This window comes from Bufo gargarizans, chromosome 6, assembly GCF_014858855.1.
Source record: "Bufo gargarizans isolate SCDJY-AF-19 chromosome 6, ASM1485885v1, whole genome shotgun sequence".
In the NCBI taxonomy this organism is placed as follows: Eukaryota; Metazoa; Chordata; class Amphibia; order Anura; family Bufonidae; genus Bufo; species Bufo gargarizans.
The window spans coordinates 137,631,207-137,646,525 of NC_058085.1; the positions used below are offsets into that span (position 1 = coordinate 137,631,207).

The following is a 15,319-nucleotide window of genomic DNA, read 5'->3' on the forward strand; positions in this document are numbered from 1 at the left end:
AGAGCTGAGGTTTCAATTTTAGAAGCTCATGGTGCAAGACTAAGACAAGTAAGAAGCATCTAAATGGTTCCTGCACCTTGTAACACATCTCAAACACAATTAGATTGATTGTGTGGAGCTGCAATACCAGACACAAACCATTGACATGTTTGATGCTGTTTCTAGAAATTATACACTTTTTCCTAATCCTGGGCAATTCTTTTTATATGGTCAGGGTCATTCAACAAAGTTTGCATAAATCAATAGTACAGGTGAATGTAAGAAACTTTGTAATATATCTGAGAAAAACGTCCCTCCTAAACAAAGTCTGTTCTAAGTCCATCTTGTGAGACGTGATGGCAGCCAGCTCATTAAAGGATTAGCTTACATGCTGCCCAAGTTTATGGAGAATGGATGGGTGAAAGGAGGGCAGAGCAGGGAGAGAGACAGATACCACACAAGAAGAGTTGGAGGAATGCTGCTAAGGGGAGAAAATTCATTTTTATTTGATCAAATATATTACATGGTTTCTTAATTACATGTGCTATTTATTTATTCAAAGTTCATTGAAATGACAATGACCATTTAAATCTCTCAGTATCCCCTGCTTGTCCAGTGCCTGTAATTGATCTAAGTAAAACCTTTCCAGAATGCAATGTATACCAGAGCACTAGATGGGGCCACTTTTAGCTTTTTTCCAGGGCTACTTAAAGTTCCCAATCCACTCTTGTTCCTGTTAAAATAACTTACATGGGCTAAGTGTCCTTGTAGGTCCTCTACGTGCTCTATCATTTCATTTTTGTTCTCTGTATCTTCCAGGAGGTTGTTCACGTCGAAGATATTGTCAAGATAAGCCTGGATTTGGACCTGGAGCCTTTCACTCTCTGTATGCTTCAGAACCTTCAGAATAAAGCATCCACGTATTTAACATCCGCATCATGTTCTATCCATTGCATTTTTACCCATATACATAAAGAACGGTGTATACTGTACAATAATTAAATTCTACTTGTAAATATGCAGGAGCCTACCTCAAGATATGCATCCAGTCCTAACAGGGAGAATTCATACTGCAAATACACCCGAAAATTCATGTTTTTCACAGAATGCACCACGATATTAATGAACTGCATGCACGCTACCTGCAAAAGAAACATTTAAAAAGAGAGAATAAAATGCTTCAAAAATTCTTCTTATAAGCATTATTTTTATGGACAGAGCAGATCACAGCTTAGACCAAGGGAAAAGCTTTATTTTTCTGTTTACAATATTGTGTCATATGTATGTATGAAATTATAGCTTGTTTTATTGCAACGTTTTATTGCAAAGGAACATTTTAAATAAATTAGTACTGTTATGTCTAGTGCAGGGCAGAGTGTGGCACTGACGTCATGCACCACCCTATAGTACATTCCTAGTGCAGGGCAAGTTTTGCTAGCAGTTTCCCTTATGCACACAACCGTTGTTTTTGTCCGCATCCGATCTACATTTTTTTTTTTACAGGTCAGATGAGGACCCATTCACTCCAATGGGACCGCAAAAGATGCGGACAGCATACCGTGTGATGTCCACATCCGTATGTCCATTCTGCGGCACCCGCCAAAATATAGAACATATCCTATACTTGTTCCATATTACGGACAAGGATAGGACAGTTCTATTATGGGCCAGATGTGCTGTTCCACAAAATGCCCTAAAGGAGGCTCCTTGACTGTGGTTTAGGGTCCATTCACACGTCCGTGTGTGTGGATCCGCAAAACACGGACATCGGCGATGTGCGTTCCGCATTTTGCGGACCGCACATCACCGGCACTTAATAGAAAATGCCTATTCTTGTCCGCAATTGCGGACAAGAATAGGACATGTTCTATATTTTTCGGGATCAGAATTGCGGACCCGGAAATGCGCAATTGAATGGGTCCGCAATTTGCGGAAAGAAATTGCGGACGTGTGAATGGACCCTTAAGGTGTAGCTTTTGATTATGTTTAGCTATATAAATAAATGCCTACATCATCCACACAAATCATGGCTGCATTTATCTAGTCTTGAACGGACCAAATGAAGACAACAGATTTTGTTTGAGACGAAGACCCTTAGAGTTAACGTGCCAGATATGATGATTATCCTCTTCTACGTCTTTCCAAAAACACAGTTAGGGACAAGAGCATACTTTTCATTATACTCCTCTAGTCAAGAGTTCCATGGTAGTCTCTCTCTTTCAATATGTGGTGGGGACCCAGACAGGGATGTGGTTCTGCAGTTTTGATGAACCAAACAGAAAATGTACTTGAGAGAAGGGGGAACAAGGTCTTCATGTTGCAGGTGGTATGGCGTGTGCTGGTGTCAAGCAGCACTTGAAAGAGTCTAATTTTTATGATTTACTGCAGAGCTTTGAAACTCACCATGAAATCAATGTTGCTGTCTTCAGTCTTGAAATAGTCCATCAGCTTTTCAAACCTTGAGCTTTCATCACATACCTGTGCAAAAATCAAAGTCAAGATGTATAATAGACATTTTGGTGTAGAATTACATGGCCATGTCTTCTGCTTACCTCCTTGAAGTAGTTGAATGCTGAGAGAATTAACTCATGTCCTCCACGGACTAGACATACTGCAGCCAGCAGCTCCAGAACCAGAGCCTTGGTACTGAACCCAGAACAAAAGATGGTCAGTTATAAGTTTATATGTTGGTTGGGTGCATTGCTTTTCCGTGTCAGTGAGGGAGTGTATATGATATATTGTCATTGTGCATTGGTAAGGATTGAGACACGTAAGGAGCATATAACCAAGGTCTTCACCTTAAATGGGTTGTCTAGTTGTAGAAAAACATGGCTGCTTTGTTTCTAAAATGGTGCTAAACCTGTCCACAGATTGTGCCTGGTATTGCCCCATTCACTTCAATGGAGCTGAGCTCAATACCAGAATCATTGTCAGGAGAAGACTGGCCACACAGCAAACCCTACCTTGGAAATTCATGGTGGGCCGCCGGGAGGCCTGCATGGCTCCCGGCCAGGTACATAATGGTCTGATGCTGCCAAAGTTGATTAAGGATGAGAGAGTCAGGTACCTATGTGCTCAGGCTCATACAGCTGAAACATTGCATTGTATACAATAAGTGGATCATTCACAGAGTGCTGACCAGATCTCCATTTTTTTTGCATTATGTGGACAAGTAAACCTTTGTCTAGTGAGCTATGCACCTTATAGCTTCATAGTTTGGACTGAGTGCTGTTGTATATATATCCAGGGGCAGACTGGGAACTTAAAGTGGCCTCATGTTGCAAGCAGATCTAAATTGCTAAAAGGCAGGGCCAATATAAGAAGGCAAGGGCCAGCACAAAATACTGCGGTCTTCGCCATAGCATTCAACCCTATCAGTTGAATGCAGGAGGCACTTTTTTCTGCCTAAGTACCTTAGACTTCTAGCATTAATTACGGCCTCCTGTACACAAACTTGTGCTGTCTGTTGCCGTATCGCGGACTGCATTTGCGGATCCGCAATACATGGGCATTCCGCATCACGGATGCGGATCCATTCACTTTAATGGGTCCGAAAATCCACAGATACAGAATGGTGTGAAACGGAAGAGCGGAAAGGAACCCTACGGAAGCACTACAGAGCTCTATCTTTTTGCAGAAAGGACGGATCGCGGACTCATTAAAGTGAATGGGTCCGCGATCCGCTGCGGCTGCCCCCAACTTTTGTTGGCCTCACCTTCTGTCAATTTGGGCACACCTAAAATGTGGGACCACTTTAAATTTCTAGTCAGCCCCTGAACTATTGATTGGCATGGGGCAATTTCTAGAAGAACCCAGCAATGTTTTTCTGGTCTTGCAGAAAAAAGGCATTTATAGTGACTGCAACTAAATTGCACCGCTTGCGATGACTAATAAGACAATTTTTTCAACCTGAAAACAGATTAGGGCAGATTTATTAACCATTTTTGTGGTGTAAAAAAAGTTACTTTTGTACCAGATTTACTAGAATTTATGCCGGACAGTGGTGTGAATTACAGTTCAGATCTGCAACAGCTCATAGCGGGTATAGATTTGATTTTCTGGTGGACAACTGGGAGATGCACCAGTTTTATTAAGAGGCCTGACCCCAAGAATACATGGCACACTTTTTGTACTAGAACTGGGGTATCAAACAGCAGTCTTAGTATTTCTGCCCCAGTGGTTCTCAAACAGGTCTAGGTATTGAACCAAGACATATATGGGACTTGAGGTTTTTGACATAAATGACCATCATTGGGCAGACTAGATAAGCCAAATGGTTCTTATCTGCCGACACATTCTATGTTTATCATAACCTCACTCTTCTTTTGAGTTTTAAAATTCTTGCCTTTACTTACCGAGCATTCTTGTTGGTGAGGCTAAGGGTAATCTGTCTGACACAGGAGGGGTGAGACATAACCATGCTAAATCCTAACTGTAAATAAAAAAGGGTGAGGCTATGAGGTAAATATGTCACCATCTATCTGGGAGACTGATCGTCAAATAGTGTATGTGAAAAGTGCTTACCTGGTAGTTCATGATTGCCCGTAAACACATGATACAGACATGTACATCATCCTTCATATTCACGTGTTTAGAGTTTCTCATTGTGGCGCGGTTGTAAAAATTATATCTGTTGGGTTACAGATTGCACAAACTAGTGATTAATACCATTACAACATTATAGCTTAGAGTACATTACATCCAGCAATGGAAAGGTGCAAACAATGCTGGTGGCGAAGAGTAGTTAAAAAAGACTATAGAAATGGACATTACTTAGTAGTCAGGTGTCGAGCTCTTGAAGGCGTGATTGAAGGAGAAGACGATGTGCTGCTTTTGTTAATATCTTCTAAGGATCTCTGTAAAGCTTTGGGTTTCTCTGGTGTGCCATTATCTGAGCTGTCCCTATCAAACCTGTAAAAGAAAGGTTTATCAACAATATGTTAGGCTATGTTCACACTGCATTTAGCATGTCCATTCAACACATGGTATGGTATACTCCTGATGTTTATACTGGATGATACCATAGGTCCCCAGGACCAGATGGATTCCAAAAAGGTGCCCTTTGGCACCTGCTGAGGAGATATAGGTCTCTGTTTTTGGTATGGTATACACAGTAGCATATGCCAGGGCTTCACATTTGGTACATACTCCAGAAAATGTGCCAAACATAGCCACAAAGCACCATGTGAAACAGAGCCTAATTGATAGCTGGGAAGACGAGTTGAAAGTCTGCTAGAGAGCACAAGTAAGTCACTCTCCTTAATATCTCTATATTTTACAGAAATATGGGCATAAGGGCATCTACATGCCTGAGAAAGAGGTCTGACAGCCAAAACTTTGTGGCATGCCCTAATCTATGAGCACCAAGAAAAGATTGTTCTATGGATTCCTGTATTAAAGGGAGTCTTTCACGCCGATTGACCCTATTAACACACTTATGTCCACGGCATCCCCCCTATTAAAACTGTTCTTACTATTAGTTCCCTGCTAGCATCATTCGTCCAAAAAACACTTTTATTCCGTATGCAAATGAGGCTGTGAAGGTGCCCAGGGACGGCCTTACAACGGTCAGTGCCCAGGCCCCTGGGTCATTTTCATACCAATTCACTCCCCCTCCTCCGCCCGCCCATCCGCCACGTCTGCCCGCCCTTGGTCTCTTCTCTATCTTTCCTCCTACTGTCCGTAATCCTGCGCATGCGCCGATGACCGCGATATTGGCGCGTGCGCATTGAATGACCACAGTCTGGCCGGGGCATCACTGTTTACTGTGCGCATGCGCTGGCCCGGGCCTAACGTTCTTGCCGTGATGCTGTGATCACGGCAAGAACAGTAAACTGTGATGCCCTGGGCAGACTGTGGTCATTCAATGCGCAAGCGCCGATATCGCGGTCATCGGCGCATGCGCGGGTTTATGGACAGTAGGAGGAAAGATAGAGAAGAGACCAAGGGCGGGCAGACGCGGCGGATGGGCGGGCAGACGCGGAGGAGGGGGAGTGAATTGGTATGAAAATGACCCAGGGGCCTGGGCACCGGCCGTTGTAAGGCCGCCCCTGGGCACCTTCACAGCCTCATTTGCATACGGAATAAAAGTGTTTTTTGGACGAATGATGCTAGCAGGGAACTAATAGTAAGAAAAGTTTTAATAGGGGGGATGCCGTGGACATAAGTGTGTTAATAGGTTAATAGGGTCAATCGGCGTGAAAGACTCCCTTTAAGCATGAATACTTCTTGAAGAGCCCTTTAATCTTCAAAGCAAAACATGATTCTCCAAAAAAGCAAGTTGGCTATAGATCTAAGATAATGGTCTTCTAGGAGCCATGACTCCTTCTGGTGCCACTTATCCTGAGGGAAAATAAAAGGATCTGGTAATGAAAACTCCATCCTGTTTGATCCTTGTACTGTCCCCTTTCCATGAACAAGTGTCTACCAACACTAGACTCCTCACTGATGGACCCACTGACTGATCTAATTAATATGATCCTATACACTATCCAGTGAAGAACCACCGTTATTACATCACATAATAAATACACATCAGAATTCAATTACAATTCAGAATATTTTTTACTTACGAACAGGATTCCTGAGCGAAGGACAGGTATTCAACCAGAACATCCAGACCACCAGCCTCTTTGCTGAGAAATTCTTCCACCCACCTGTGATCAGGAGAGACTTCTATGAGTTAGTAAAGGAAACAGAGAGGATTGTCCTATCATTTTTTTATATCACGGGTAACTTGTGCATACTTTTATTGTTCAAAATTTCTCTGGAGATGGCCATTTTGGAAATACACATCCTTCCTGTAGTGTCTGACAATAAGGCAGGGTATGTTTACTTAATGGCAGCTACAATGAATGGGTGTTAAAGGGATTTTCCCATCACAGACAATGGGGGCATATAGAGAACGGAGAGGGAAAAGGTGGTGGAGGGCACACTGCGCATGCGCAGCCACCCTCTATTCATTTCTATGGGGCTGCAAAAAATAGCCAAGCACTGGCTTGGCTATTTCGGTCAGCCCAATAGAAATGAATGGGAGCAGTGGCCGTGCAAGTGTGGTGCTCTCCCATTCACTTATATGAGGAGCTTAGCTCAAGCAACCACTCTCCCTGCTCCGTTCTCAGCGTAGGTACCCCCACTGTCTGTGATGGGAATACCCCTTTAATGGATTCAATACTCCATGTTAATCCTTGGAGAGTAATGGAGTACAGGGACCAGGGGAGGCGCATACAGTGCATTATCTGTAAGGCCCCTTTCACACGGGGGAGTTTTCCGCGCGGGTGCAATGCGCGAGTTGAACGCATTGCACCCGCACTGAATCCAGACCCATTCATTTCTATGGGGCTGTGCACATGAGCGGTGATTTTCACGCATCACTTGTGCGTTGCGTGAAAATCGCAGCATGTTCTATATTGTGCGTTTTTCACGCAACGCAGGCCCCATAGAAGTGAATGAGGCTGCGTGAAAATCGCAAGCATTCGCAAGCAAGTGCGGATGCGGTGCGATTTTCACGCACGGTTGCTAGGAGACGATCGGGATGGGGACCTGATCTTTATTATTTTCCCTTATAACATGGTTATAAGGGAAAATAATAGCATTCTGAATACAGAATGCATAGTACAACAGGGCTGGAGGGGTTAAAAAATTAATAAAAAAAAATTATAATATTTAACTCGCCTTAATCCACTTGTTCGCGCAGCCGGCATCTCTTCTGTCTTGTTGTGAGGAATAGGACCTTTGATGACGTCGCTACATTCATCACATGGTCCGTCACATGATCTTTTACCATGGTGCTGGATCATGTGACGGACCATGTGATGAGCGTAGTGACGTCATCAAAGGCCTTATTCCTCACACAACAAGACAGAAGAGATGCAGGCTGCGTGAACAAGTGGATTAAGGTGAGTTAAATTATTATTATTATTTTTTTAACCCCTCCAGCCCTATTTGTACTATGCATTCTGTATTCAGAATGCTATTATTTTCCCTTATAACCATGTTATAAGGGGAAATAATACAATCTACACAACCTTGAACTCAAACCTAAACTTCTGTGAAGAAGTTCGGGTCTGGGTACCACATTCAGTTTTTTATCACACGCAGGCAAAACGCATTGCACCCGCGCGATAAAAACTGAACAACGCAACACAATCGCAGTCAAAACTGCAGTTTTGACTGCAATTGGGTACCTACTCGCGCGGGTTTGCCGCAATGCACCGGGGCGCATCCGGACCTAATCCGACACACTCGTGTGAAAGAGGCCTAAGTATAGTGCCTTTTGGAGTCCCCCGCAATAAATTCTAGCAGTCATCTGTCATTAAAGGGGTTATTCACCTGCCACAGAACTTTTTTTCTTCTGAGATGTTAATACTAATGACCTATCCTCTGGATAGGTCATTAGTATGTGATTGTGAGGGTCTGACACCCGGGACCCTCACCGATCAGCTATTTGAGAAGGTAGAGGCGTTTGCAGTAGCACCGCTGCCTTTTTGCAGCTTTTCGACACGTTCATCAGTCACATGGCCTAGGAGCAGCTCTGCCCCGTAGAAGTGAATGGGGCTGAGCTGCGATACCAAGCACAGCCGTTATAAAGTGTGCTTGGTGAGCAGGGAGAAGGCCACAGGAGCGCCAGTACCTCTCAAACAGCTGGTTGGCGAGGGTTCTGGGTGTTAGACCTCCACCCATCAGTATAAAAATCTCGGATAACCCTTTTAGCTGCTCATTTGCATATGGATTAAAAGTACCCCCGAATGAAGTAACAGATAGCTAAGGGCTCTTTCACACTTGCGTTGTCCGGATCTGTCGTGTACTCCATTTGCCGGAAGTGCCCGCCGGATCCGTAACACCGCAAGTGAACTGAAAGCATTTGAAGACTGATCCGTCTTCAAAATGCGTTCAGTGCTACTATGGCAGCCAGGACGCTATTAAAGTCCTGGTTGCCATAGTAGTAGTGGGGAGCGGGGGAGCAGTATACTTACCGCCCGTGCGGCTCCCGGGGCGCTCCAGAATGACGTCAGAGCGCCCCATGCGCATGGATGACCTGATCCATGCGATCACGTCATCCATGCGTGTGGGGCGCCCTGACGTCACTCTGAAGTGCCCGGGAGCCGCACGGACGGTAAGTATACTGCTCCCCCGCTCCCCACTACACTTTGCCATGGCAAACAGGACTTTAGCGTCCTGGCAGCCATGGTAACCATTCAGAAAAAGCTAAACGTCGGATCCGGTAATGCACCGAAACGACGTTTAGCTTAAGGCCGGATCCGGATTAATGCCTTTCAATGGGGCATTAATTCCCGGATCCGGCCTTGCGGCAAGTGTTCAGGATTTTTGGCCGGAGCAAAAAGCGCAGCATGCTGCGGTATTTTCTCCGGCCAAAAAACGTTCCGGTCCTGAACTGAAGACATCCTGATGCATCCTGAACGGATTTCTCTCCATTCAAAATGCATGGGGATAATCCTGATCAGGATTCTTCCGGCATAGAGCCCCGACGACGGAACTCTATGCCGGAAGAAAAGAACGCAGATGTGAAAGAGCCCTGAGCCTGGTTTATCAGGGAATTTCCTGGTGACAGACTCCCTTTAAAAACATTAAGTAAGCACTGTAGCTTTTATAACCTCCACTTTGCAGTAAAGTCAAACAAGCATCTAGCAGGTATAGTGGCTCCAGATTTAAGGGCCTATTAGGTGGGATGATTATCATTAGAATTTTTGTATAATTGGTAACATTTGAGCTGCCCGGTTTAACAGTGAATTTCCTAGTGACACACTCCCTTTAAATGTCAATTCTTTTCTCCTGAAATGGTCTATTCAAACAAATAGCAGAGTCATTAATAGCTATTTCTACTTCCTGTAATCTTACAAGAGAGTATATTCAGAAAATAACATTATAAACATAGTCAGGTCCATAAATATTGGGACATTGACACAATTCTAACATTTTTGGCTCTATACACCACCACAATGGATTTGAAATGAATGAAAGATGTCCTTTAACTGCAGACTCTGTCAGCTTTATTTTGAGGGTATTTACATCCAAATCAGGTTAATGGTGTAGGAATTACAACAGTTTGTATATGTGCCTCCCACTTGTTAAGGGAGCAAAAGTAATAGGCCATGGCCAGGTGTGTGTTATTCCCTCATTATCCCAATTACAATGAGCAGATAAAAGGTTCAGAGTTAATTTGAAGTGCGCTATTTGCATTTGGAATCTGTTGCTGTCAACTCAAGATGAGATGAGATCCAAAGAGCTGTCACTATCAGTGAAGCAAGCCATCATTAGGCTGAAAAACAAAACAAACCCATCAGAGAGATAGCAAAACATTAGCCAAAACAACTGTTTGGAACATTCTTAAAAAGAAGGAACACACCGGTGAGCTCAGCAACACCAAAATACCCAGAAGACCACGGAAAACAACTGTGGTGGATGACCAAAGAATTCTTTCCCTGGTGTAGAAAACACCCTTCACGACAGTTGGCCAGATCAAGAACACTCTTCAGGAGGTAGGTGTATGTGTGTCAAAGTCAACAATCAAGAGAAGACTTCACCAGAGTGAATACAGAGGGTTCACCACAAGATATAAACCATTGGTGAGCCACAAAAACAGTAAGGCCAGAAAAGAGTTTGCCAAACGACATCTAAAAAAGCCTTCACAGTTCTGGAACAACATCTTATGGACAGATGAGACCAAGATCAACTTGTACCTGAGTGATGGGAAGAGAAGAGTATGGAGACGGAAAGGAACTGCTCAGAAACCTAAGCATACCACCTCATCAGTAAGGCATGGTGGTGGTAGTGTCATGGCGTGGGCATGTATGGCTGCCAATGGAACTGGTTCTCTTGTATTTATTGATGATGTGACTACTGACAAAAGCAGCAGGATGAATTCTGAAGTGTTTCGGGCAATATTATCTGCTCATATTCAGCCAAATGCTTCAGAACTCATTGGACAGCACTTCACAGTGCAGATGGACAATGACCCAAAGCATACTGCAAAAGCAACCAAAGAGTTTTTTAGGGGAAAGAAGTGGAATGTTATGCAATGGCCAAGTCAATCACCTGACCTGAATCCGACTGAGCATGCATTTCACTTGCTGAAGACAAAACTGAAGGGAAAATGCCCCAAGAACAAGCAGGAACTGAAGACAGTTGCAGTAGAGGACTGGCAGAGCATCACCATGGATGAAACCCAGCGTCTGGTGATGTCTATGCGTTCCAGACTTCAGGCTGTAATTGACTGCAAAGGATTTGCAACAAAGTATTAAAAAGTGAAAGTTTGATTTATGATTAATATTCTGTCCCATTACTTTTGGTCCCTTAACAAGTAGGAGGCACATATGCAAACTGTTGTAATTCCTACACCGTTCACCTGATTTGGATGTAAATACCCTCAAATTAAAGCTGACAGTCTGCAGTTAAAGCACATCTTGATAGTTTCATTTCAAATCCATTGTGGTGGTGTATAAAGCCCAAAAAAATTGAATTGTGTCAATGTCCCAATATTTATGGACCTGACTGTATTATGTCTGCTTCTACATTGACTACTGAAACATATAATCAGCTGACATTCTATGATTTCTGCTGCTCACTTCTCAGCAGTCACCTCATTAACTTTACAGGGAGAAGACTTTAAAGAGGTTGTTTATCTTCAGGGACCTTTCTGCCAGACCCACCCCACGTTGCAGGACTTGCAAAGAGTTACCTGCTCTGCCACCGTTGACTTTCTCTGGTCTCTATTGTGTCAACAACCGTTTGACAGGGGTCCTGTGGCCATTGCAGCCAATGACTGGCCACAGCAGTAGGATTGCCACCTGTGTGGTATCTCTCCGGCAAGGCCGGTATTTTAGTGGCTCTGCCAGTTTCCTACAAGGACTGCTATTAAGGAGCGCTTCCATTGCGGAGCACTCATTTGTGCAGCCTTTACCCCACACACACACACTCTGCTGCTGACTGGATGTGCAGGACAGGACTTGTGAGACGTCATCACACTGGAGCGCGGGTCCTGTTCTTAGCTTCCAGTCAGAAGTGAGAAAATGGAGGAGGCGAGTGCATTTTTTTTTGGGCAGAAGCAGAGAAGGGGGCACTAATGGGGGGCATTATTTTCCTGAGGCACAAATAGGGTGCATTATTCTTACTGGGGTGCACTAATGGGGGCATTATGCTTACTGGGGGCACCACTAATGGGGTCATTATTCTTACTGGGGAGCACTAATGGGGGCATTATTTTTACTGGGGGACACTAATTGGGCCATTACTTTTTCTAGGGAACACTTATGCGGGGCATTAATTCTGGGGTCCACTAATGGAGGCATTACTGGGGGGCGGGTACTAATAGGGGCATTAATATTACTGCGGGCACTAATGGGGCAGTATTAATTCTGGGGGTGCTAATGGGGGCATTATTAATGCTAGGGGGCACTAATGGGGCATTATTAATTCTGGGCGCCACTAATGGGGGCATTAATATTACTAGGGGCATTAATATTATTGGGAGCCACAGTATGACAGAGACTTAACACCCCGTGTTAATCCACGCCCAAAAACCACACACCGTTTGCGGTGTGGCTTAACTTGGCTGTTTTTTGTTTGTTGGGAAAGGTGGCAGCCCTACAGAGCAGTGACGTGTGCCCCATGTGTTATGTCACAGGACACATCACTGTTGTGGCCAGTCATTGGCTACAGTGGCCACATGACCCTTGTCAAACTGGTTGGTCGGCCACGTGCGTCAAACTGAATGTTGAAATGCGGAGATCAAAGTGAGGCAGCGGCAATGAGGGATGAAGGAACTAGAACCCAGCTGCAGGGGGCAGGTAAGTATGCTTCCCTCTGCAGGGCCTGGGCCAATCTATCAGAAAAGCCTCCAAAAATGAAAAACTCCCTAAAGCAGTAATGGCTAACCTTCAGCACTCCAGCTGTGGTAAAACTACAACTCCTAAGATGTACACTTGTTTGGCTGTTCTCAAAACTCCATAGAAATTAATGGAGCATGCTGGGAGTGGTAGTTTAATCACAGCTGGAGTGCCGGAGGTTAGCCATCACTGGCCTAAAGCCTCCTGCCTGTAATGATAATAGTCAGAGACTGCTGACAAGTGAGAAATCAGAGAATGTCAGCCTATGATATGTGTTCCAGTGGTCGATGTAGAAGTGTTCACGCCGCACACACAACCACAAATGAATATATTTATAATGTCATTTCTGAATATACACTTTTGTAAGATACCAGGAACTAGAAGTGACTACTAATGACCCTGCTGTTTGGGTGACTAGACCATTTAAAGGGAGTGTGTCACCAGAGAATTCATTGTTAAACCAGGCACAATGCCTTGTAGGCAAGCTTAGCTGAATGTAGTATCTTTCACTTAGTGATCTTTGCTCCTCCTGCTTTCCTCTCCTTCTTCATTGAGAGGATCAAGAGAGATTATTATGCAGGAACCTGATGCTGCCATAAAAAAAGGAGAGTGAGGGGCTGGCAGAGGAAGCAGGAGGAGCAAAGGTGCACAGAGTTGCTTGGTCCTGCCCTCGGTGCACTGAACTGCTCATTTGCACGTGGATTAAAAGTTATTTTTCTCGAGGATGAAGCAATAATTAGCCGAGGGGAAAGTATCATTACATTCAGATGAGCTAGCCCTACAAAACAATGGGGGCGATTTATCAAAACTGGTGTAAAAGAAAACTGGCTTAGTTGCCCATAGCAACCAATCAGATTCAACCTTTCATTTTTCAGAGCTCCTGTGGAAAATGAAAGGTGGAATCCGGTTGCTATTGGCAACTAAGCCGGTTTTTCTTTCCACCAGGTTTGATAATTCTCCCCCATCTCTCCTCTGAGAGATGATGTAGAGGGAGGGAAGGATCAGGTGGAAGTAAAGATTTTCGCCCGATCCCTTTGTTCTCGCGGCTGCCAGAAGTGTCTGACAACAGCTTTCTCCTTGCTCCGCATTGAATACACATACTTGTTTGATCGAACCAAATGTGTATTTGTATGGGGTAGCCAGGAGAGATAGCTGACCGCTATTGAATGTGTATGGCTGCCCTTAGAATGACAGGGGTGGGGGGCAAAAATTTGGCGTTTCGCCCCTCATGGTGTCATTGAGACACAGTTATGTGGTGTTTTCTCCCCCCACTTTTTCTGTTTTCTCTCATTTCTCCTCAGGTTCAAGTTAGCAGGCAACGGGACAGCCTTTTTAATGGTCAAAGTGGTTGCTGTCCAGTTGCTGGGCAGTGGGCTATCTTTAACCAATTCTGTGATTGGAGAAGCTGCATTTTCGGCGGGAATTTGGGGTATTTATGGAGGCACTGACTTTGGGGTGTGCCGTCTGCGCCTGAAGATCAAGCAAGAAGAACGTTTCCCGCAAGCCCTCCCTGTTCTTTAGTCGCGGTTTTGTTAAATGAGAGTAGGGGGGGGGGGGGGGGGTAGTCGATCAGCCTTGCTGGGTGGACTGTCGATCAGTGCCTTAATGGACTTTAATTAACTTCGGTGGAAATTTTACGGCTATTTTAATCCAATTTTGTAGTATGTCGTTATTTGTCATTTATTCAAATGTCAAGTTATTGAATATGGCACCATGTCAGATTTTTTGAATCAAATCTCCAAGCAGTGCCAAAGGGGTTGATCTCTCTTTAGAACCCAATAATTCTGGACATCATTAGTTGTCCAAGATTGCATCTCCAATATGTCCCAGATACATGTGAATTCTGATCTTGGGCCACAAGTGATTTTTAGTAACAGAAATCTCTAAGCAGTGGCAAAGGGGTTTGATCGCTCTATAGTCCCATTCAAATTTAGGAGTCATTGGTGGCCGGAGAGTAGTTGGATTTATACAGACTGGCTGGAAATCATCTAACTAATGGATATGGGGTTAAACAAAACTATGGGCGGATGTTTTCTTTTATTAAACACCAGGTTCACAAATGACAGCGGTCAGACCACATGTTAACTTCCCCTTTGGCATTTATGGTTCCTAGAATAGTCTCTATTTTCAGGTGCTACGACATGCACTCACTTCATGCATGATACCTGGCTTTGGTAAAATACCGAAAATTGAAGTAAGAAGCAGCTATGGGGCTTCATCTTTACTCTACTGCATCCGTATTATGTTATGCTCGCTCCTCCTTAAAGGGATTGTTCACATTTTACAACCGCTTTGTATTCCGGTTTTGAGATCCAGCAGAGAACAAAGCAGAAGCGTTTTTCTCCACTTTTAAGATCCACTGCCAGATCTCAAAACTGGAATACAAAGTGTAAATGTGAAAGCAAAAATAGACGAGTCCCCTAAGAATAAACTGTCCACGAAGTCTCTCAATACTGGGACTCCCAGTGATCAGCTATAATCTACAGGGAAAGCAA

The 15,319-nt window shown here is 44.1% G+C and overlaps 1 protein-coding gene across 1 annotated transcript in view; it reads right to left on the bottom strand.

Moving 5' to 3' along the window:
• The window catches only part of FMNL1 (formin like 1), a 75,761-nt gene that overhangs the window by 21,859 nt on the left and 38,583 nt on the right, over positions 1-15,319 (bottom strand). The window contains exons 5-12 of the mRNA XM_044297010.1: positions 6,552-6,635; positions 4,753-4,890; positions 4,504-4,609; positions 4,335-4,411; positions 2,532-2,625; positions 2,383-2,457; positions 1,011-1,121; positions 730-879 (exon numbers count right to left, since the gene is read on the bottom strand). Of these exons, the coding sequence (XP_044152945.1) occupies positions 730-879; positions 1,011-1,121; positions 2,383-2,457; positions 2,532-2,625; positions 4,335-4,411; positions 4,504-4,609; positions 4,753-4,890; positions 6,552-6,635 (835 nt within the window). The remainder of the gene's footprint in view (positions 1-729; positions 880-1,010; positions 1,122-2,382; positions 2,458-2,531; positions 2,626-4,334; positions 4,412-4,503; positions 4,610-4,752; positions 4,891-6,551; positions 6,636-15,319) is intronic.